This window comes from Coregonus clupeaformis, unplaced genomic scaffold, assembly GCF_020615455.1.
Source record: "Coregonus clupeaformis isolate EN_2021a unplaced genomic scaffold, ASM2061545v1 scaf0322, whole genome shotgun sequence".
In the NCBI taxonomy this organism is placed as follows: domain Eukaryota; kingdom Metazoa; phylum Chordata; class Actinopteri; order Salmoniformes; family Salmonidae; genus Coregonus; species Coregonus clupeaformis.
Window position 1 is genome coordinate 367,351 of NW_025533777.1, and position 23,500 is coordinate 390,850.

At 43.7% G+C, this 23,500-nt stretch overlaps 1 protein-coding gene across 3 annotated transcripts in view; it reads right to left on the bottom strand.

The window, feature by feature from the left end:
- LOC121570057 (rho guanine nucleotide exchange factor 2) overlaps window positions 1–23,500 on the bottom strand; it is a 51,021-nt gene that overhangs the window by 20,958 nt on the left and 6,563 nt on the right. Inside the window, exons 5-8 of one of the 3 annotated variants that reach the window (XM_045214837.1) lie at window positions 22,303–22,492; window positions 21,637–21,862; window positions 20,963–21,002; window positions 20,575–20,770 (exon numbers count right to left, since the gene is read on the bottom strand). In XM_045214837.1, the coding sequence (XP_045070772.1) occupies window positions 20,575–20,770; window positions 20,963–21,002; window positions 21,637–21,862; window positions 22,303–22,492 (652 nt within the window). Of the gene's footprint in view, window positions 1–14,237; window positions 14,571–20,574; window positions 20,771–20,962; window positions 21,003–21,204; window positions 21,310–21,636; window positions 21,863–22,302; window positions 22,493–23,500 lie in introns of those variants that run through there. The other 2 variants (XM_045214839.1, XM_045214838.1) reach the window with 2 other exon arrangements.

The following is a 23,500-nucleotide window of genomic DNA, read 5'->3' on the forward strand; positions in this document are numbered from 1 at the left end:
CTCACTAACAGGGATGTAAACAAATTTGTGCACAACATTTGAGAGAAATAAGCTTTTTGTGCGTATGGAACATTTCTGGGATATTTTATTTCAGCTCATGAAACATGGGACCAACACTTTACATGTTGCGCTTATATTTTTGTTCAGTATATAATAAATAGAATGGACATTACTATTTAAAGCAAATGTCAAAATGTTTTTATGCCACACATCCATTTCTGATGAGTCAGTTTTCCTGCCTCAACAATAACACTTCATATCTATCATGACACTTCTACAAAGCCTAGCATGCACTTTACTGGGCTGCCCATGACAGATGAGGTCAGAGGAGTTTCAGATGAGGTGGACAGAGAGCCATATATATTCTTCCCTTTCTAATTCTATGAAGGGTGCTATCTGAAAGCGACAGGACTCAGGAAGTCTCTGTTCCCCTTCAGACTGTGATATTGGCATCTGTTGTTTTCAGGGGACTGAACTCATGTGCAGATGCCCGAGCCATAGAGAATGTGCTCACTTTTGGACACGTGATCTGCAGTCCTTCTATTAAAAGCTTCTATGAATACATGTCATTCACTCCCCAACACTCCCCTTCCTGCAACCAAACAGCCTCAGAGACTCAGACACAACAAAACTAAACAGGAAAGGGAGAAACAAAACTCACATTGTGCCGAAAAACGTAGTTTGGAAATGGGTTTGTATACACAGTCCAGCCATTTTTGTAGACACTTAACTTTTTCTTAAAGCAGTTTTTGTCTCAGTATTCTGTTCTCTGCCAAAATGTCTATGCTAGTGCTTCAGTGTTGACGTCACACACCGGAAGTTCATTAAACTGATAAGGCAGTGGAGCCAGAGGAGAGCATGGAGACTGGGGGAGGTGAGTTGGGAGCGTAGCAACACTAGAGTTGGAGGGGAAGGACAAGGTTGTTCATAATCTTAGCTCCAGGGTTCTCAGACGGGTTTGTAGGCTTGTTTGACTCAGATCAACACCATGGCTTTGCGTAGCAAACCATTTTGTCCAGTCTGACTGACATAGCAGACATTTTTTCTATCATATAGCTGGATATGTAGTGAATGTAGGTTAAATAAAAGAACAGTGACAACCCACTGGGCAAAAACTGGTTGAATCAACATTGTTTCCACATAATTTTAACACCAACATTCAATGTGATGACATTTAATCAATGTGGAAAACTGATTGGATTTGCAAGTCATCAACTTAAGGGAATTTCATATTTTTTCCACCCAACTTTTAATCTAAATCCAATGACATGGTTAAATTTTTTGTTGATTTCATGTTGATTTCATGTTAGTTGGCAACTCAACCAAACGTAAATCAAAACTTGACATTGAAATGACGTCTGTGCCCAGTGGGGAGTTCTGATCAACTAGGAATTTGAACCATAGGCCTTCTAGTAACTATAGGAGTGGTAACTATAGCATGGATGCTGTAAACATAAATGTTGATTAACCTATAACAAATAAGGGTTCATTAAAACAATGTTTATAAATGCATTAAGACTATAAATGCATTCATCATGTATTGCACATAATGTAGCTCTTAACACTGATTCAATGCTGAAATAAATGATATTGCTTTGTTGTGTTGTGTAGGCCCATTATTACTCTCCCTTAAGTAACTAATTATCCACAAGTTATTACAGCCAGACACTAACAAGCTTGGCTGATCCTTGTTCCAGTTGACTGAATAGCTGGGTGTGTCCTCTCCTCTGTTTAGGTTTCATGTATTCTTTTAGCAGACCCTCTTTCAATCCAGGGTATATTGAGAGCATACAACCTGCGTTCAGCTGTTTGATGTCAGCTCACTGAAGCGAGATCAGCGCAGTCTAATCTGAGGGTGAATAAGTGGTCAAATAACCTCAGAATGACAACACTAACTAATTATGAGATAGAAAGTCATTAGTGCACAATGGAACAGAAACACATACAGCAGATTCACAGAATATCACACAAGAATGCACTGCATACAGAAACTTAAGTTAAATCTTAAAACAAATGTAAACGTGACGCTATTGATATAGATAGAAATTTAGGGGGACATATGCCAGTGGTCCCCAATGAGAATATGTAAACAATCAAAAACCATTGCGCAGTCGGCCTCTATTTGAGTTGAGCCAACTAAACCAAGATGTGTCAGGCAGGAAAGACTGTCCTGTGTGTTTTGCGACATCACAGGAAAGTCCCTTTGGACTGCCATAACAGAATTAGTGGTAGTCAGCACGTGGACATACACTGGGAGAACAAAGCCCTTTTGCCTTTGCTTGCTACACAATCGGTCTGCGGCAGCCCAGGATCTCGTTCAAGTTAACCCTGTGTCGTGCGTGAAGAGCGGAGGCTTAATGGCAGTCCCTCTGTTCTAGGAGAGGAGGAAAAGGGGGGCGGATCTTATTATGGGAGAGCGTGTGCTTGCTACTGTCCCCTGTAGCAGAGAGAGAGAGGCTGAGAGAGACAGAGCCCTGGTTAATAGGCCATAAACGATGCGCTTGTCTGTTGTCTCTCTCATTTCAGATGACATCAGCCTCATAGAATGCCAAAAAACGATATCTAATGGTTAATTAAATATCCTCAGAACGACCTTTGTGAACAAGCACAGTCACCAATCGCCATAGCACGTATGAGTGACAGTAAAAAGAGTGATGGAATAGCTACACTATGAAGTGTCGCAGCTTGATGAGATCATCAGTAGCAAGTAGCAACATGGACAGTCTCTGCCTAAACCTAACAAAAAGGAGTGAAGTTATAAAGGTATACACTGTCTAGACAAATAGATGTCCTAAGAGGAGATGGAGGATTACTAACAGAGATACCTAGGAAAGAGGGAGAGGCCTGGAGGGGAAGACCCACGAGAGCAGGAGGCTGAAACGAGTGAGGGAGAAAAAGAGAGACCTAAGCAAGAAATAAATGGGCCTGGGATGAAGGGGGAGGGGGGATGGAAAGAAAAGGCAGACAGATGGAGAAACGGATACAGGGGGAAGAGAGAGAACCCCAGAGAGAGGTAGAGAGATAGAGAGTGATGTGGCGAGGAAACAAAAGAGGAGAAAGAGAATACCTGACACAGTGAGAGAGCCTAGCAGGTAACTGGATTTCAGCGTGTATTGATGGAGGAACAAAGAAACAGAGACCAGACAAAGAACACAAAGAGAGATGGAGAAACTGGAGACACTGGGGAAGAGAACTACTGGATGTGTTTAGAACGCTATCCTAAGGGTTATTAAATGTATCGGGAAAATACATTGAGTGAGTGGATCCATAGTTCTCATTTTAGTGTGTATGTGTGCATTCAGTACGTGCATGCATGTGTTTGTGTGGCAGCAAAGGGGAGGTAGGGCTATAGTATCTTTGTGCTGTATGTGTGTGGTAGCGGAGGAAGGTGGTCATTATAATAGCTTGAATGTGTCCATCCTTTGCATGTTCCTGTGGGTGAGGAGACTACAGATGTATGATCTTAATTTGAGCCAGTTTGCTACACCAGGAAAATAATCCTGCAGCAACAGGAAATGTGAATTATAATGTGGATTATAATTAATGGAAATATTTTGTAGGGGTTGATACATTTTTCATTAGGGCAAATCAAGTCTGATATTTTAAAGTGGAAATTACAAACTTTAGAAGCCTTTTTAAACCTTGAATAACGTACAAGTTTATTCTCAGCACCAAAAGAGTGATCAAATTAAGATCATGCATCTGTATCAGAGACAGATGGCATCCATCATGAGGCTTAGTACACTATGACCTTGATGTGAGGCGCGCCCACACAGCTCTGTGGGAAAGCTAATGTTTGCCCCCTAGTTAGCACCAGGCTGTCCCAGGGGCACATTAATTAATAACGAGTAACGCCCACACACACACATACAGACTTAGGATCATAATTTGATCACCCTGTTGCAGGAGAACTTTCCTGCAATGCAGGACATTTAAAACGTGTAATGTATTTGAGGTTTAAAAGGCTTCTGAAGTTTGTAATTTCCAATTAGAAATTTCAGACTTGATTTTCCCTTTGCGAAAACATATCAACCCCTACAAAAATGTATATTCATTATAATCCACATAATAATTCACATTTCCTGTTGCTGTAGGATTATTTTCCTGCTGTAGCAAACTGGCTCAAATTAAGATCCTCCATCTGTACACACACACACAAATACTTATGGTACAATTCCTTGCACACAGAAACAATAGAGAGAGAGTTGTTGCACAATAGGAGTCCAGTGTTTTATGGTTACAACTATTTCCCCTAGACCTTATTTCTACCACTACACCATAAAATAACAGAGGCATCTTCAGCGGAAATAAGTTTTTCATAATCAATAAACGTATTTAATCCTATCTAAACTAATTTAAAGAGCATTGCTAACTATCAACTACAACTACAGGTCATAACATAAAAATGGAACACTCTTGGTTTGTGTTAGCCTACTAAACAGAGGAATCTGGGTATTTAGGGTTACTACTGTTTTCACTGAAGTATATTCCAGTTTAGTGCACCTCTTCAATTCAAAATGATGATCCCTGAAATAAGAGTGCCTCTTTGGCCGTCTGTGATGAGGATGGAGAAGAGAGGAGAGCGAGCTCAGATGGTAGGCCAGGTCCTTTCAGCTCCAGCTGTGATAACTATCTATGCCCAGACAGTCATTTGAGCATGGTCAGAGACAGCCATCACAGGCTATGTGCTAATATTCATTTATAGTAGTGACGGGGAAAAAATCTATACAGTTACATATCGCAAAATACATTTTGGACAACATTATATTTGACTCCAGCCCTAATTTATAGTCTCCTTTTATGTATTTTCCACTGATAGGTATGACTAGATAGGTTTTCACTAGGAATCCTTATTTTCAGATCAGTGCTTATGAAAGCCAGGATAATGTGATGAAGCTACAGTATTTCAGTCTGTTGGGTGGTTACTGTAGCAGAGTCAACCCAGTAGCAGCCAGACTCAGGGAGAGTGTGAGGGGGGAACTGAGGATATTGACTGGGTCATCAGGTTCACACAGGGTGCTGTTTGTTTTAAGGATCTCTCTGATGAGTTCACTTCCTGTGACTCTGGCTTTAGTTAGTTTGGGATCCCCACCGACCCCCACTCAGTCACCTCTAGTGGGGGTTTCACAAAGGCAATGCTAAGACTCCAAAGAAAACACCTGTAATAGAATGCTGGCTATTGCAACACCCGAACCCCCTATACAATGTACTTGACCTACAGACTACTAAGCACCCCTCCACCTGTCCTTATTTCTCCTAAATGTTTTCTTTCCTCCCTCTCTTTTTTTCCTCCTTTGTAACCACTCGCTAGCCTGACAACTCAAACTGAATTATTTTGCTGCTCTATGATCGGAGAAGAAACGTTAGTGGGGCCATGGCGTTTGGCTGGAGCTATGTGGCTGAGTAACCAGGCAAACCTGTCCCTCTCCTCTTCCTCAATCTCTAATCCTCCTTCTCTCCTGCTCTCTCACTTTATCTCCTCCCTCCCCATGTGATCTGTCCATTCCCCTACCAGTCTAGTGAGCTGCTATGAGGTGAACCCATTGTCCGTTACCAGGCTGACTGGGAGAACGCTTTTACAGCCCCCTAAAGCAACACTGTTTATACAGGTGCAGTCACACACTGGTGACCACAATGCCAGTGTGTGTCTGTGTGTGTGTACTTGTGAGCTGTTGACAGATGGTGAGATGGTGTGTCCATGTGTGTGTGATTACGTCTCTGTTGGGTGTTAAAGTGTGTATGGGGGCACCCTTTTAAGTGTTTAAACAGGCCTTAGCCTCATGGGAAGAACTGTTCATGTGTAGCAGTAACCCATGAACACAAGTGTTTGTGTGCATGCATGTATGTGTGTTGTACAGTGCATGGTCTGTTTGTCTGGCTTTTCAGAGCTCTAGGGACAGTAAGGATCCTGTTACAGGCTAGTGTGTGACTGATGCTGACAAAGAGCCTCACCTGTCCCATTTGCCTCTCCCTCTCTCCGTTCCTCTTTCTAATTTACTTCTCATTCCTCTCATAGTACAACCTTGGAGAAAGCCATTGTGGAGATGTGTGTGTTGGTGAGGTGGGCAGAGAGGGAGGTACTGTATGTATGTATGTATGTATGTATGTATGTATGTATGTATGTATGTATGTATGTATGTATGTATGTGTGTGTGTGTGTGTGTGTATGTATGGAGAGAGGGAGAGAGAAAAAGAGAGAGGCAGATGGGACAGGTGAAGCGCTTTGTCAGCATCAGTCACACACTAGCCTGTAACAGGATCCTTACTGTCCCTAGAGCTCTGAAAGCACAGCAGTTATTATATCACTCTATTCGCACAAATACAGTGAAAAAACATGCTACATTTACCTACATATACCTGAACCTCATTGGTCTGTAAAAGCTTAAAATGTAAGAGTTGAAACCAAGTATGTTCCCCACCAAACAAAGAAAGCCCTTGTTCATTGATACAGGCCAATTGTCTTCTTGATGAGGTAATTCAGGTTATAGGATTTGAACTAGTAAATCGGATAACCAGTCAATAACCTTCAGCTGCTCCTTTCTACTCAGACCTCGCTTGGCCTACAGTCTATCTTTCATCCCAAACACACCTTTGCCCAATCCGAACCTTAACCATTATCCAGTAAGCCCTGGACCAGCTCTCCGTCTCTTTTCTCTCCATCGCCTCTCAATGACTTTAACACCACTTCTCACTCTCACTAGGGAGCAAGGGAACCTGTCCCGTGATGTTGATGTTCATTTCCTCTCCCTTTCCCTTTCTTCGCTCTTCCCCTGGCCTTAACCTTCCCTCTCTATTTTTCACATGGCTGAGCGGTTCAGGCCCATTAACTGAGCACTCCTTATCCCTGGGCCTGCAGACTAATGACGCATGTCCACTGTATGAGTCTGCACTGAAGAATGGCCTCTACGGCACTGTCTGAAATGGAAGCTGAGCTAGGACTGGGCCCATATAAAATACCATGAATGGAACCAACAGGTCACCATTTAACCTTAATGAATAACGATTTGGAAGCCTACATGCCACTTTGACTAGGTAGAACATAATTGTTTATATCTTTTTGGTTTTAAGAGTACATAATGACATCCGCTCACTTGTGTTTCCCCACTTGTGTTGTTGTCTGTCAGCATGTCACATACAGATGTAGGATCTTAATTTGATCATTATTAAGTTGCTGAGAATTGTACTGCACAACAGGAAATGCAAACTTGTAGTGTATTCAAGGTTTAAAAAGGCTTCTAAATTTAGTGCTTTCCACTTTAAAATGTCAGACTTGATTTGACGTAACAAAAATATGATCAACCACTAAAAGAAGTGTCTGTTCTATCCATTGTGATTTAATGGTCTCAGTCTGTCTCCCCTCATTGGGCTGCAGATCTGAAGAAGGAAAGGTTACATCTCATAAGTCATGGTGGCAGACCAGGGTAGTGGAGGGAGGGGGGGGGGGTCAGAGTGCAGTTTTCTGAGGTCACGTGATCCGGAAAAGGCTGTTTTGAAATGATGGAGTTTAAGGCCTTGGGTTTAAGGACAGAGCGCAGTGTGTCAGTCTGAGAACTGGTGTGTGTGCGCGTACATGCGTGCATGCATTTCTGTGTGTGAGAGTGAGTGTAGGTCTTCCATTTAGACTCCTAGCTATTGTTCGTGTAGGCACCAACCACTGGAGCACATAATGAGAACACAAAAGGCTGATCAAACAGACACGCTAGCACTCTCCTCCTGTCTCAAAACAGATCTACGACATCACAATGCCCAATACCCACCTACCCACTGAGCAACCCACACAAATGAAATGTGAAATGTGATTACCAAAAAGTTACCGACTGACTCACCTCCTGTCTTTCTGACTCACCCAGACACTTTCAGCCTACGCCAACTACACATTTCATTATATTAGTCTTCCAGCTAAATGTAAAACTCTAATTTATGATTCGGCAATAACAAAGCCCTAAATATATAGAATATATCTAAAGCAACTTAGGTGTGCAGTGAGTTAGTGGCACAGCAATGAGGGAGAGATGATGTGAGAAAAGACCCCCAGTCAGAGTCATTCCCCAACTGGTACAATGGAGACCCTGTGACAACAGACAAGAGCGCTTCCTCCCTCTTTCTCACATGCACAATATCCTGCTCTATCATCCGCTATCCCTTCCCAACCTCTCCAATTCTCCCTCTCATTCCATCTCTTTCACTCAAACCCCTCTCTCTCTCTCATCTTCCCCCAGGGCTGTATATGTCACAATCCCTGCTCTGTCCTGCCCCACATTCTACCCAATGATGTGCAACTTTGCTGAGGTGCATAGGGTCCAATGAACAGCAATGGAACCCCCAAGAGAAAATAAAAGAGGGCTCAGTTAAAGGTTGGGTTGTGAAATGCATGAAACATGGGACTTTTTGGCTGATCTGAATGTATGCCAATGCCAAATCTCTTTCTTTCACATTTGTGCATTTGTCTGTGTATGTGTAGACATTGAGCCCTGGAGTATTTAATATGTGACTGTCTGGCGCTGGGAGTTTGTATTGGCATGTGGCTCTGTGTGACTATGCATGCCAGCCCTCATGCCTTTCCACCAGTGTCTGCTTGTTCTAGTGGGGGTGGGGGTCACGACACTGGGATGCTAAATTAGCTTTGGCCAAAAGGCTGAAATCCCACAGTCAGACGCAGAACACACACACACACACGTGTTCACATTCAAACAAATAAGTATGCATGCGCACACAGAAATCCCACACTCACTGACTCAGTGGGCATCATCAACCAACATTTCCCCTGAACACAATGACACACACACACAAACACTGGAATTTAAGTTAGTAATGTTGCCATTGCTGAATATGTTTTTCTACATTTGGATTTCTGAGTCTTAAAATCTATGCTCACAACAGCCCGACTTTCTCCACTATCCTGCTCTAACAAAACCTTCTCTTGTGGCCTTCTCCATTAAAGGTGTAACAAGCAATAGGCTACACAACACACTGACACTTGTGTTTTCATAGGAACTGTACACTTCCCTGTAAACATCTGAGCTCTGACTTCAACCACACACAACACACAAAGCAGTGAGATAAGTTATCATAGTATACACACAGACCAACCTCACAGTACACATGACACAGAGATAGTAACACACATTCACTGTACACACACACGTACACTGAGGGAAAAAAGTATTTGATCCCCTGCTGATTTTGTACGTTTGCCCACTGACAAAGACATCATCAGTCTATGATTTTAATGGTAGGTTTATTTGAACAGTGAGAGACAGAATAACAACAAAATAATCCATAAAAACGCATGTCAAAAATTGTATACATTGATTTGCATTTTAATGAGGGAAATAAGTATTTGACCCCTCTGCAAAACATGATTTAATACTTGGTGGCAAAACCCTTGTTGGCAATCACAGAGATCAGACGTTTCTTGTAGTTGGCCACCACGTTTGCACACATCTCAGGAGGGATTTTGTCCCACTCCTCTTTGCAGATCTTCTCCAAGTCATTAAGGTTTCGAGGATGACGTTTGGCAACTCGAACCTTCAGCTCCCTCCACAGGTTTTCTATGGGATTAAGGTCTGGAGACTGGCTAGGCCACTCCAGGACCTTAATGTGCTTCTTCTTGAGCCACTCCTTTGTTGCCTTGGCCGTGTGTTTTGGGTCATTGTCATGCTGGAATACCCATCTACGACCCATTTTCATTACCCTGGCCGAGGGACGGAGGTTCTCACCCAAGATTTGACGGTACATGGCCCCGTCCATCGTCCCTTTGATGCGGTGAAGTTGTCCTGTCCCCTTAGCAGAAAAACACCCCCAAAACATAATGTTTCCACCTCCATGTTTGACGGTGGGGATGGTGTTCTTGGGGTCATAGGCAGCATTCCTCCTCCTCCAAACACGGCGAGTTGAGTAAATGCCAAAGAGCTCGGTTTTGGTCTCATCTGACCACAACACTTTCACCCAGTTCTCCTCTGAATCATTCAGATGTTCATTGGCAAACTTGAGACGGCCCTGTATATGTGCTTTCTTGAGCAGGGGGACCTTGCGGGCGCTGCAGGATTTCAGTCCTTCACGGCGTAGTGTGTTACCAATTGTTTTCTTGGTGACTATGGTCCCAGCTGCCTTGAGATCATTGACAAGATCCTCCCGTGTAGTTCTGGGCTGATTCCTCACCGTTCTCATGATCATTGCAACTCCACGAGGTGAGATCTTGCATGGAGCCCCAGGCCGAGGGAGATTGACAGTTATTTTGTTTCTTCCATTTGCGAATAATCGCACCAACTGTTGTCACCTTCTCACCAAGCTGCTTGGCGATGGTCTTGTAGCCCATTCCAGCCTTGTGTAGGTCTACAATCTTGTCCCTGACATCCTTGGAGAGCTCTTTGGTCTTGGCCATGGTGGAGAGTTTGGAATCTGATTGATTGATTGCTTCTGTGGACAGGTGTCTTTTATACAGGTAACAAACTGAGATTAGGAGCACTCCTTTTAAGAGTGTGCTCCTAATCTCAGCTCGTTACCTGTATAAAAGACACCTGGGAGCCAGAAATCTTTCTGATTGAGAGGGGGTCAAATACTTATTTCCCTCATTAAAATGCAAATCAATTTATAAAATTTTTGACATGCGTTTTTATGGATTTATTTGTTGCTATTCTGTCTCTCACTGTTCAAATAAACCTACCATTAAAATTATAGACTGATAATTTCTTTGTCAGTGGGCAAACGTACAAAATCAGCAGGGGATCAAATACTTTTTTCCCCTCACTGTACATACAGTGCCTTGCAAAAGTATTCAACCCCCTTGGCGTTTTTCCTATTTTGTTGCATTACAACCTGTAATTTAAATGGATTTTTATTTGGATTTCATGTAATGGACATACACAAAATAGTCCAAATTGGTGAAGTGAAATGAAAAATATAACTTGTTTCAAAAAATGCTAAAAAATCAATAATGGAAAAGTGGTGCGTGCATATGTATTCACCCCCTTTGCTATGAAGCCCCTAAATAAGATCTGGTGCAACCAATTACCTTCAGAAGTCACATAATTAGTTAAATAAAGTCCACCTGTGTGCAATCTAAGTGTCACATGATCTTAGTATATATACACCTGTTCTGAAAGGCCCCAGAGTCTGCAACACCACTAAGCAAGGGGCACCGCCAAGCAAGCGGCACCATGAAGACCAAGGAGCTCTCCAAACAGGTCAGGGACAAAGTTGTGGAGAAGTACAGATCAGGGTTGGGTTATAAAAAAATATCAGAAACTTTGAACATCCCACAGAGCACCATTAAATCCATTATTAAAAAATTGAAAGAATATGGCACCACAACAAACCTGCCAAGAGAGGGCCACCCACCAAAACACACAGACCAGGCAAGGAGGGCATTAATCAAAGAGGCAACAAAGAGACCAAAGATAACCCTGAAGGAGCTGCAAAGCTCCACAGCGGATATTGGAGTATCTGTCCATAGGACCACTTTAAGCCGTACACTCCACAGAGCTGGGCTTTACAGAAGAGTGGCCAGAAAAAAGCCATTGCTTAAAGAAAAAAATAAGCAAACACGTTTGGTGTTCTCCAAAAGGCATGTGGGAGACTCCCCAAACATATGGAAGAAGGTACTCTGGTCAAATAAGACTAAAATTGAGCTTTTTGGCCATCAAGGAAAACGCTATGTCTGGCGCAAACCCAACACCTCTCATTCCCCCGAGAACACCATCCCCACAGTGAAGCATGGTGGTGGCAGCATCATGCTGTTGGGATGTTTTTCATCTGCAGGGACTGGGAAACTGGTCAGAATTGAAGAAATGATGGATGGCGCTAAATACAAGGGAAATTCTTGAGGGAAACCTGTTTCAGTCTTCCAGAGATTTGAGACTGGGACGGAGGTTCACCTTCCAGCAGGGCAATGACCCTAAGCATTCTGCTAAAGCAACACTTGAGTGGTTTAAGGGGGAAAATGTAAACGTCTTGGAATGGCCTAGTCAATACCCAGACCTCATTCCAATTGAGAATCTGTGGCATGACTTAAGGATTGCTGTACACCAGCAGAACCCATCCAACTTGAAGGAGCTGGAGCAGTTTGCCTTGAACAATGGGCAAAAATCCCAGTGGCTAGATGTGCCAAGCTTGAATAGTGAATAGTTATGCATGCTCAAGTTCAATTTATTGTCTTATTTCTTGTTTGTTTCACAATTAAACATATTTTGCATCTTCAAAGTGATAGGCATGTTGTGTAAATCAAATGATCCAAACCCCCCAAAAATCCATTTTAATTCCAGGTTGTAAGGCAACAAAATAGGAAAAATGCCAAGGGGGTGAATACTTTCGCAAGCCACTGTAGATACATGTGCATGCTGATGGTTCAGGTTCCTCCTGATCATAAGATAAAATGTGTGTGTGCATGCACATGTATCTACAGTGGCTTTTCCTATTTTGTAAGATAATTAATTAAAACTGATGCAATAATGATAGGCATAAAGCATGAGGATCATATTACACCTGTATAACCTGTCACAAACCAAGAACACAAGCCAACAGGTCATACACAACCTCAGCTGGGGAGGGGGGTGGTTAGACAGGCTAAATGAGAGAGGAAGGATATGTACTATTTCCATGTTCTAAGACTACAAAATGTACCCAAAATATTTAATGCATTAAAATTATATTCAGAGGAGTTTGTTAAAGCTAAGACCTGGACCAGATCTGGATCCAAAGTGGTGCAGAAGAGAAGGTTGATGAGTAAGGGAATTGTACAGATAATGTGGACTAAATGGATGTTAAACTTGTAGAAATGTTTCTGATTTAAACAGGTGTGAAGGGACAGTAAACAACATGACCACAACTGTTTAGTAGAACTCAGATACACAAGACAAGGAATGATCTGTAAACTAACACAAACACATTCAACTTTCTGATCTTACAGCCATACCATACACTCATAGAAAAAATGGTTATTCGGCTGTCCCCATATAGGATAACCCTTTTTGGTTCCAGGTAGAACTATTTGGGGTTCCATGTAGAACCCTCTGTGGAAAGGGTTCTACATTGAACTCAAAAGGGTTCTACCTGGAACCAAAAAGGGTTCTTCAAAGGGTTCTCCTATGGGGACAGTCGAAGAACCCTTTTAGGTTCTAGATAGCACCATACTTGTATTATGGCAATTTGGATATGTCAGTATCTGTGTCTGACCTAGTACTCTGCAGCACATGATGGCAACACACATCCACAACTGTGCTATAGTTCAACCTTGTCACTTTCAGAGCGCTTGATACAATTACTGCGAAACTAAAACAATGTATCTTTATCATCATGCTGCAGCAAGCAAATCACATGACGAAGACAAACAACAGAGCCCGGGAGACGTTATAACAAATCCAATAATTATAAGAATAGGCTATAGGCATCCTCTGTAGCTCAGCTGGTAGAGCACGGCGCTTGAAACGCCATGGTAGTAGGTTCGATCCCTGGGACCACCCATACACAAAAATGTATGCACGCATGACTAAGTCGCTTTGGATAAAGCGTCTGCTAAATGGCATATTATTATTATCTCTTTGACGTATACCGTTAAAGTATTTGTAGAAAACAGTTGCACAATATTCATTTTTGAATACGTGTCATGTGTCTAATAGCATAACTGCATCATATTGCAATTACTCTTCGATGTATTATTGATCCGTAATATTCCGTATGTCCATGACTAGACCAATGACACACATACACACACACTTGCGGTTTATCCCCCCTCCCCCAAACGATTTCCTCTATCTCGGACAACGTGTTCGGTGTCTCAAGCTTTGGCTACTGTGCGGCACTATGCAACCCTTTTGCCAAGCTATCTGGTTTTCTATGATAAGCAACGGGCGCGACAAACATTGACAAAGTAGACAAAATCATTAGCCATAATACTAGTCTAAATCATTATTTAAGGTTGTTTCATTACATTGCCAGTTGCCACCATACAAAGCAGGAGCCCAAAGGGACCCCCCTCGTTTCCCACACTCATTTTGGTATACCCGGAATAAGTAAATGGGGGATTTCCAAGTCATTGCTGTATTTTACTGTAAAGATATCATTATCTATTTAAATAATAAACAAATGTAGGCTATTATAATGTTAGAATAACCCATGTTAGAGAAGTATTGATATAGGCTACTAGTGGCCTACTACATTTTAACAAATTGTTATTGAAAATGTAAATGTATTATCTATGCTATTGAATACTTTATATATCCTTGACTATTCAGACTCACCCGTAAATTGATTTCTTTCATTCTCTCTTGACGCGTTTTTGGCAGCGGTTCAGTGACACGGGACATAACGAGGAGGGATCAACAGAGAATGATCCTCAATTTAAATCAAAGTTGATCTCCTATCCTTCTCTTTCACTTTATTACAATATTTTCATTAACGTTGATAAAATCCCAGTTTGATATCTCCAGTGGAACAGCCGGCGTCAGATAATAGCGCATGGAAGGCGAATCCGTTAACTTTTCTCCATATGTCGGAGTACGCGCCTCGATGAACAACTGAATAGTTTCCCATGCAGGAAATTCGGACTCCGCACTCCGAAGGAGGAGCGAACATTTTTAAGCCGAGCCTCTGAATGCGGGGCTATTCAGAGCAAAATATCCCCTTTCATTATTTTCACCAACCACAGATGAGTATTGAGCACTTAAACGCCCACTGCGTAAAGAGACGTAATCAAAAGCCAATAATCCGATTGGGGCTATATTTTTTTAACCACACCTCTAGAGTTGAAGATGTGGTTGCTTGGAGTGTAAACCTAGGCTTCATTTTTAGGGGTTCGCTAAATGAGTTGTGCCCCTGTACAGTCTATGGTTGCCCCCTATGTTTTACTGTACATTCACAGCACATTTCAGATAGTAGTTGTTTGAAACCTCAATTATTAAGCTGCGCTACTTGAGCCACATAATGTGAGTTTGCCTGTTGACGTGGCAAAAACATAATTGTGAATACCTCCCATTTGGGCAATGCATGGGAGAGGTACCATCTGTGGGGAAGTGATGCCTTGAAGGCAAAATGTGGACTGGAAAAGGTAAAGGTGAATGTATTTGGGAATATAACAAGGAAAATATAATAATAGTAAAGGAATAGAGGGAATGTTACAATGGAGAGAAGGAAAAGAGGGAGAAGGGGAGGTTAAACAAGGAGGCACTTAAGAGTGGCCGGGGACTACATTTAGAGAGCAAGGAGAGAGGAAAACGCCCAACCATGCACCCACAGCCAATGGACCTCTGTACCACTCTGTTCTCCAAACTGCAATATCACACGATTCATTCTCTCTAACAGGACTGTGCCTGTGTGACCTTGCCTCTTCATCCTCCCACTAATTTTCAGTCTCTTTCTCTGCTTTCAACACAATTTTTACTTTACTGGACAGTCCCCCTCTCCACCTCTCCCAGCATGCACTATGCATTATCAGTCTCTGTTTCTCTTTCTTCCTCCTCTCTCATTCAGTTTAGGGCTATCTGCATCCTTCCTTCTCTACTGTGATCCTCTCCAGCTCCTCCTCCGTCTTATCAGGTCGTCATCCTCTCTTCACTTCCTGAGTCCTCATCTGATACCAATTGCCCTCCGACATGGTCAAACACACACACACACACACGTGCGTCCATGAGTGTGTGTGCGGGCGTGTGTTGCCTGGCAGCACTTGAGTGGTATGATATGAGATAACACACAGGTGTTGGATACAGCACAAGTCTTCTATTGAGCATAGTCATCCAACATAACACGCACACACACACACACACACACAAATACACAAGTCACCAAGTGACACTGTCAAACCCTCTGAAGAGCTATTGTGAGGGAGACAACAACGCCTTACATTACGGAGTGAGTGAGAGAAAGAGTGTGTGTGTGTGTGTGTATGTGTGTGTATGTTAGAGAGAGAATGAGAAAATGTGTAACAGCGTGATGAGAGGGCAACAGTCTTCCCTTTCAAAACAGAAAAGAGGAGCATGTCATTTAGCGAAAGAGTCCTCATAAACAGTTATAAGCATCTATAACATGACATCACTCTTCGCACAAGAGTTTCCGACATGATGAATGGAAAATAAAGAGAGCGAGTGATAAGGAGAGTGATGATAGGGGATGGACAGAGGAGCGAGACGAAGAGCAGTTAGTAGTGAACATGTTGGTATGATAGGATATTAGAAGATATGAAAAGGATGTGGTGAGATAGAAGGGCAGCTTTAATCAGGCAGGGTATATTTTCTTGGCTAATCCTCTGGCCCTCCGCAGGCTTCTTTATGGGTTTCATATCCGCTGTTCTACCTGCCTCAGTTTGTTTAAACTCCTACTACCTCAGAATGGAAATGTGGAATAGGGGGAGAGAAAAGTGGAAAAGAGAGAGAGAGAGAGAGAGATGGAAAGAGGGAGGTCGGAGGGGTGGGATAAAGAGTGGTGAAGAGAGAAAGTGGAGAGAGATGATCAGACACTGTAGAGGAGAGGGAGAATAGAAAATGATGGAACAAGGGGGAAGAAGGGGAAATATGAAAGGGTGAAGAGAAAAGCAAAGGGAGAGAGATGGAGAAGGGACGGCAGAGAAGAATAACAGAAAGGGGTGCAAGAGAGAGAGAATAAGCCGAGAAGGGGAGGCATTGAGAGCAAGGGAGGAAAATGGGGTGAAATTGAGACAGATGAACGGAGGAGTGGGGGCGGAGTGATGGAGAGAGAGAGGGGGCCGAGTGATGGAGAGAGTGGGGGCGGAGTGATGGAGAGAGAGAGGGGGCGGAGTGATGAGAGAGAGAGGGGGTGGAGTGATGAGAGAGAGAGGGGGCGGAGTGATGAGAGAGAGAGGGGGCGGAGTGATGGAGAGAGAGGGGGCTGGGGGAGAGAGGGATAGCGGAGGAGAAAAGCCGGCTTGCTGATGCAATCCTGCCACCCGAAGCAGTAACTGCCCAGCTGGGATAGAGAGAGAGAGATTGAGCTAATGGAGAGAGAGAGCGGGGAAAAGAGAGGGGGAATTAGGGATGAAGGGAAATAGAGGGGTGAAGGCTAAACTTTGGCCAAGAGCTATTAACTACAAATTATTAATTTATTTTTACGTTATACTACTAAGTGCATTCACTGTTAAACATAGAGAGACACACATAACGCCAATAAAATGATGCTGAGCACACACACTTTCTTTCTCTCTCTCTGGGACACAGTCAACACACACCAATAAAACCAAGACACATTACATTTACGTCATTTAGCAGACGCTCTTATCCAGAGCGACTTACAAATTGGTGCATTCACCTTATACACATGTTGTCCAGATGTATTTGCTCTTAAGCGAGGTATGTGTCTGTCTACAGACATAACTTCCTCCTACTCCACTACTCAATATATACTGAACAAAAATATAAAACTCAACATGTAAAGTGTTGGTCCCATGTTTCATGAGCTGAAATAAAAGATCCCTGAAATTTTCCATATGCACAAAAAGCTTATTTCTCTCAAATTTTGTGCACAAATTTGTTTAGATCCCTGTTAGTGAGCATTTCTCATTTGCCAAAATATTCCATCCACCTGACAGGTGTGGTATTTCAAGAAGCTGATTAAACAGCATGATCGTTACACAGGTGCACCTTGTGCTGGGTACAATAAAAGGCCACTCTAAAATGTGCAGTTTTGTCACACAACGCCAAAGATATCTCATGTTTTGAGGGAGCATGCAATTGTCATGCTGACTGCTGGAATGTACACCAGAGCTGTTGCCAGAGAATTGAATGTTCATTTCTCTACCATAAACATAGTTTTAGAGAATTTGGCAGTACGTCCAACCAGCCTCACAACTGCAGACCACTTGTTACCACGCCAGCCCAGGACCTCCACATCCAGCTTCTTCACCTGTGGGATCGTCTGAGACCAGCCACCTGGACAGCTGATGAAACTGAAGAGTATTTCTGTCTGTAATAAAGCCCTTCTGATTGGCTGGGCCTGGCTCCCCAGTGGGTGGGCCTGGCTCCCAAGTGGGTGGGCCTATGCCCTCCCAGGCCCACCCATGGCTGTGCCCTTACCCAGTCATGTAAAATCCATAGATTAGGGCCTAATATATTTATTTCAATTGACTGATTTCCTTATTTGAATTGTAACTTATTTGAATTGTTGAATGTTGCGTTTATGTTTTTGTTCAGTGTAGTATAAGACACATTTGTACAGGTACACTCTTAGAACAAAAAGGTGCTATCTAGAACCTTAAAGGGTTCTTCGGCTGTCCCCATAGGGGAACCCTTTGAATAACCTTTTGGGTTACATGTAGAACCCTTTCCACAACCAAAAAAGGGTTTTACCTGGAACCAAAAAGGGTTCTCCTATGGGGACAGCCGAATAACTATTTTGGAACCCTTTTTTCGAAGAGTGTATGAATAACAGACTTGTGATCTTGTAATGTGTTCTGTTCTCAGCTCCCTCCAGTCTGAAAGACTGCATCGCAGTGCTAGCTGTGCCACTAGAGATCCTGGTTCGAATCCAGGCTCTGTCGTAGCCGGCCGCGACCGGGAGACCTATGGGGCGGCGCACAATTGGCCCAGGTAGGGGAGGAAATGGCCGGCAGGGATGTAGCTCAGTTGGTAGAGCATGGCGTTTGCAACGCCAGGGTTGTGGGTTCGATTCCCACGGGGGGCCAGTATGAAAAATAAATAAAAAAGAATGTATGCACTCACTAACTGTAAGTCGCTCTGGATAAGAGCGTCTGCTAAAATGACTAAAATGTAAATGTAATGACATGTTATCATTATGAGAGTACTGGACTTAATCTAAAGCCATCAGATGTCTCTGTCTAACACATATAGCCAGATCAACCAACTCTATATAACACTGAGGTCAGTAGAAATACAGACAGTCCTGTAGACACACAGCAGACGCACACAGTACTGATCCACATTCCAGAGTAGACTCCTCTGCATGCTGACTTCTTGAGATGTCACGTGTTATAGTGAGAGACAGAGGGAGAGAGAGTTCATAACTGCTGTAGAGAGGAAGGGTCTGGAAAAGTGAGCTCAGTCGCTCTCTTTCTTTCTGACTACTGTTCTCTCTCTCTGTTGGGTTTCTCCCTTATTTGTCTGTCTGTCTGTCTGTCTGTCTGTCTGTCTGTCTGTCTGTCTGTCTGTCTGTCTGTCTGTCTCTTATGTCCTGGAGTCCAGTAGCCACTAAACACACAGCACCAAGGGTGTGGACAAACCTCACATACCTGGTTACACCACACACACACACACACACACACACACACAAAGACACACACACACACAGGATGGATGTTGTCACAGACCAGAAATAGCTCCGTCAAACAGGGCCAGCAGCTATCTGTCTCTAACAGGCCTACTGAGTCTGAGGCGATGATGTCATTGCGTAAATGAACTGCTGATCTTCAAAATCACAGCTACGCCCCTGTGACATCACTGGGACTTCTTATCAGTTGAGATGGAGGTCACAATCTGGCAACCCCCGTGATAAGGACCTCTGAGGAATCTGGCAACCCAGTGGGTCTTAAATAAGGGACTTAGTCTAACGCAAGAGTGGTCAGAGGGGCTGGTAAGGCTTTTATTTTTATAATATATATATATATATATATATATATATGTTTTTTTATTAAACAATATACAGACATCAACTTAATGTAGACAGGGTATTACATGTCAAAAGAAAATATAAATGTGTCAAAGTTTGATGGTGCGTACTGCTCTTTGTTCGGGCTTATTAGTAGGACACTAAATTGTAATCTTGCGTAATTGCATCAGATGCTTGATACTAGTTATGATACGTCCGTCTGTCCACGAGATATTAGTAGGACACAAATAACAAACATACAAGAACCCCAGCTGTCCCCAAGTTCAGTTCAAGTGTGGAATGCCTAAATCATCAACTTGGCCATACACCATCCTGCTGAGGGCCACAGTGCTACTTATTCCTCTTCACTGGAAACTTCTCATATCCAACACACAGCACAGAGTCTCCCCCTGCTGTTTAAAGATTGTCATTACAACAAAGACCCCCCCCCCCCCCACACACACACACAGCAAACATTGCCAACCCACTAGTACAAACACTTAAAAATGTTCTTCCAGAAATCAAGAGCATGTTGCAATTCAGCTGGCCAGATGTCGTCATCAATAATCTAAGCAGCACAAGAGAGAGAGCCTCACCCAACATAATTAATAACACTGTTGTACTGAACGACTACTGTTGTGGTTACTGCTTTGACAACATTGTTGTTCCTATACCATTGCTGTACCATTGTGTTACAGTCTTGGCAAACAGCATATGTGTTGAATTGGAGGGCCTGGCCCTGGTTGTGGTAAACTGATACTGGGGGTGGTTCACAGCTGAATCTAAATAAAGCAGATACTGTAACTTCCTCTCTGGGGTTCACTGCTGGGAATCTACACTGGAGGGGAAGCTAGTCTACTATCAAACTCCAACTCTCTGTCCTCAGAGACGGTTCTACTCTCTGCTCAAGTACTCTACTGCATAGTGACAGCTGTGACAGGGTCACATCCACATGCACGCACAAACACAGAGAGACACTGAAACACACACCCCACACTCTCTTTCTCTCTCTCTTTCTCACTCTCTCACCTTGCGCTGGCCGGCCATCTTGCGCAGGAAGCTGAAGGTGCGCCCCAGAGGGCTTCCCGTCTTCTCCCCCCTCTCCTCCCCGGGGGGAGCACCCCTCTGTTCCTCCGTCCTTCTCTCCTCCCTCCGCCTCTCTCTCTCTCCGTCTAGCCGCTCCCTCTCTTCTTGCCCCCACAGCTCACCAAGCTCCGCATCCACACTGAGAAAGAGGTAAAGAGAAACATCCTTGCATAAGATGGGACGAGTTTCCTTTCAGCCTAGCTCAGAGGAAAAGGTGTGTTACTATGGGAATGTGTGTCAAAAAGCAGTCAGTGACAGATGAGATGAGATCATGTGCTCTATAGGGTTGTGAGTGAACAACTGTCATCAGGAAGAGAGAGAGACAACTCACCTCTGTGTGGAACCCCCAAATACAGAGCCCAGGGAAGACTCTGTGTGAGAGAGAGAGAGAGCGAGATAGAGCGAGAGAGAGACAGAGAGAGCGAAAGTGAAAGACAGATAGATACAGAGAGGAAGAGAGAGGCAGAAAGCAGAAACAAACTTAGTCATCCCAATACCTCAAAACCATCCATCCATACATACAGACCTAAGATCCCCGACAGATTGAAGTGCATCGCCTGATAAGTGACAAACCTCTCTCTCTGCTCTGCAGCTTCTTGGCAAACACAGCTAATCCAAACGATGGGTGAGACCAAGAGTTAACAAACACATGAAGAAAGAGAAGTACGAAATAACAGAAGACAGTTGATTAAAGACCATCAAGGAGTGATTAAAACGATCTCTGCTGATGCCGTGGAATGAAAGGATGAATACAGAACATGCAAAGGGAGAAATGGAGAGAGCGAGAGAAGAGATAGGAGAGCCTGAGAACACAGCGCTTTCTGTTCAGTGGCTAACGACAGCAGCAGCAGCCCCCAGTGAGTACAAACACAGGAAGAAGGCTTCCGCATAGCTGCACACAGCTAGGAACACACACACAAACATACACACACACACAAATATCTGCCCTTCAAACAGTCAGGAGAGTCCCCACACACTCACAAATGAAGAGTCCTACTGTCCTACCTTGGTAGTGGCGTTGGGAGGTGGAATTGGAGTAGGAGCGATGATGAGACTGATGCTGGTGGTTTTGTGAGTGTGTGTAGGGGTGTGTGTGAGGTGTCTGGGAGTGTGTATGAGTGTGTGCATGGGTTGGAGGGTGGAGGTTGGCGTTGGGTAGCTGGCGCAGACTGGGACTGGCACACAGGGAGGGAGCGGAGGCACTGAAACCCTGCAGCTGAGACGACTGCTCCTAACACACCACAGACAAGAGACAAGGGCCACAGTGTGTCAGAGAGAGAGAGAGAGAGAGAGAGAGAGAGAGAGAGAGAGAGAGAGAGAGAGAGAGAGAGAGAGAGAGAGAGAGAGAGAGAGAGAGAGAGAGAGAGAGAGAGAGTCACTTGAGTGTATGAGAAGCTCTTTCCATAATAAACAAAGACAAGAGCATCAGTGAGTGGCTGTGTGTATTTGCAACAAAATAACCCAAGATGCGCTGCCACAGCTTGCATGAGACGTGTGCATGTGACTGTGTGTGTGTGTGCTCTAAATAAGATTACTTTATCTCCAGTCTTCCATCTTCATTCGTATTAGAAAATTATATTTATCATACACTCACACACACGTAAAATAAGACATCATTCACAGGATAATTAATCTGATGCTTCAATCCCAGCTGTCTGGACTTAGCCTCACCTCCAATGGGGAGAAGAGCTGGGTCTGGCAGCCTGCCTCCTCCTCTGTGAGTGACAGCAGGGAGCCCAACTCCTGGCCATAGGAAGTGATGGGGGCTCGGCGAGGGTCCCACCCCCCTCTGCTGGACCCCTCCAGGGCCCCAAGGAGCACCTGCTCCATCTCTTCTGTGTCAAAACCCTCCATACTCACACTGGGGGAGAGAGGGAGAGAGGGAGGGTAGCGTCACAGTCGAGTAGAGAGGAGAGGAGAGGAGAGGAGAGGAGAGGAGAGGAGAGGAGAGGAGAGGAGAGGAGAGGAGAGGAGAGGAGAGGAGAGGAGAGGAGAGGAGAGGAGAGGAGAGGAGAGGAGAGGTCTAGTGGTGAAAGGAGCAGTCAGTCATCCTGCTGTCACTAAAGGCTACTGTTAGAGGATGGCACAACTCAATACTGTCATGAACACAGGGAGCCCGGTCTGTGTGTGTGATTCTGTGTGTGTGTGTGTGTACATGCATGTATGTGTGTGTGTGTGAGAGGCTGTAGCTCTGTGATTTGACTCTCTTCTTGTTTTTGAGAGTACGTTGTGTTGATGACCTGCCTTTATTCGCTGCCGGCTGCACTTATACTTCTGCTTCGTCTCTTTCCCTCCCCCTCTCCTCCTTTCTCTCGAAAATATTATGTTCAAATCCATTTGCATGTCAGATAAAACAAAATTGTAGCCTGTGTCCGTAAAACGTATATAGGTTCAGAACTTTTGTGAAACAGCACAGTTAAAAATATGGCAAATAGAAATCAAACTGGATGGTCTTCAGAAATAGATGGGAGGGGCTGAGGGTAGCGGAAGGATAGGAGTAAAAACAAACAAAAGAGAACTATTGTAAAATAGACTGTGTCCGTAAAATGTATATAGTATGTATAAGCTGGAAGTAGAAGCCTAAGTGTTGTTGTTCATTCGTTTACTCCAATCAGGGGAGGGGTGGTAGGGTTAGGGGAAAATATAAAAGAAGAAGAAAAAGAAGAAGAAAAAAGAAAATTGTAGCCAACATCTTGGATAAATGGGTGGAAAAAATAAGGTTAGATAAAGGATAGATAAAGACAGAGGGAGAAAGAGAGAGGGACAAGCTACAGGAAAAGAGAAAGAGAACATTGCCATGCTCAGTGAATTAGGAGCAGAAGAGATTAGCCAATAAGAGAGAAGGAGAGAGCCAGCTAAAACAGCACTG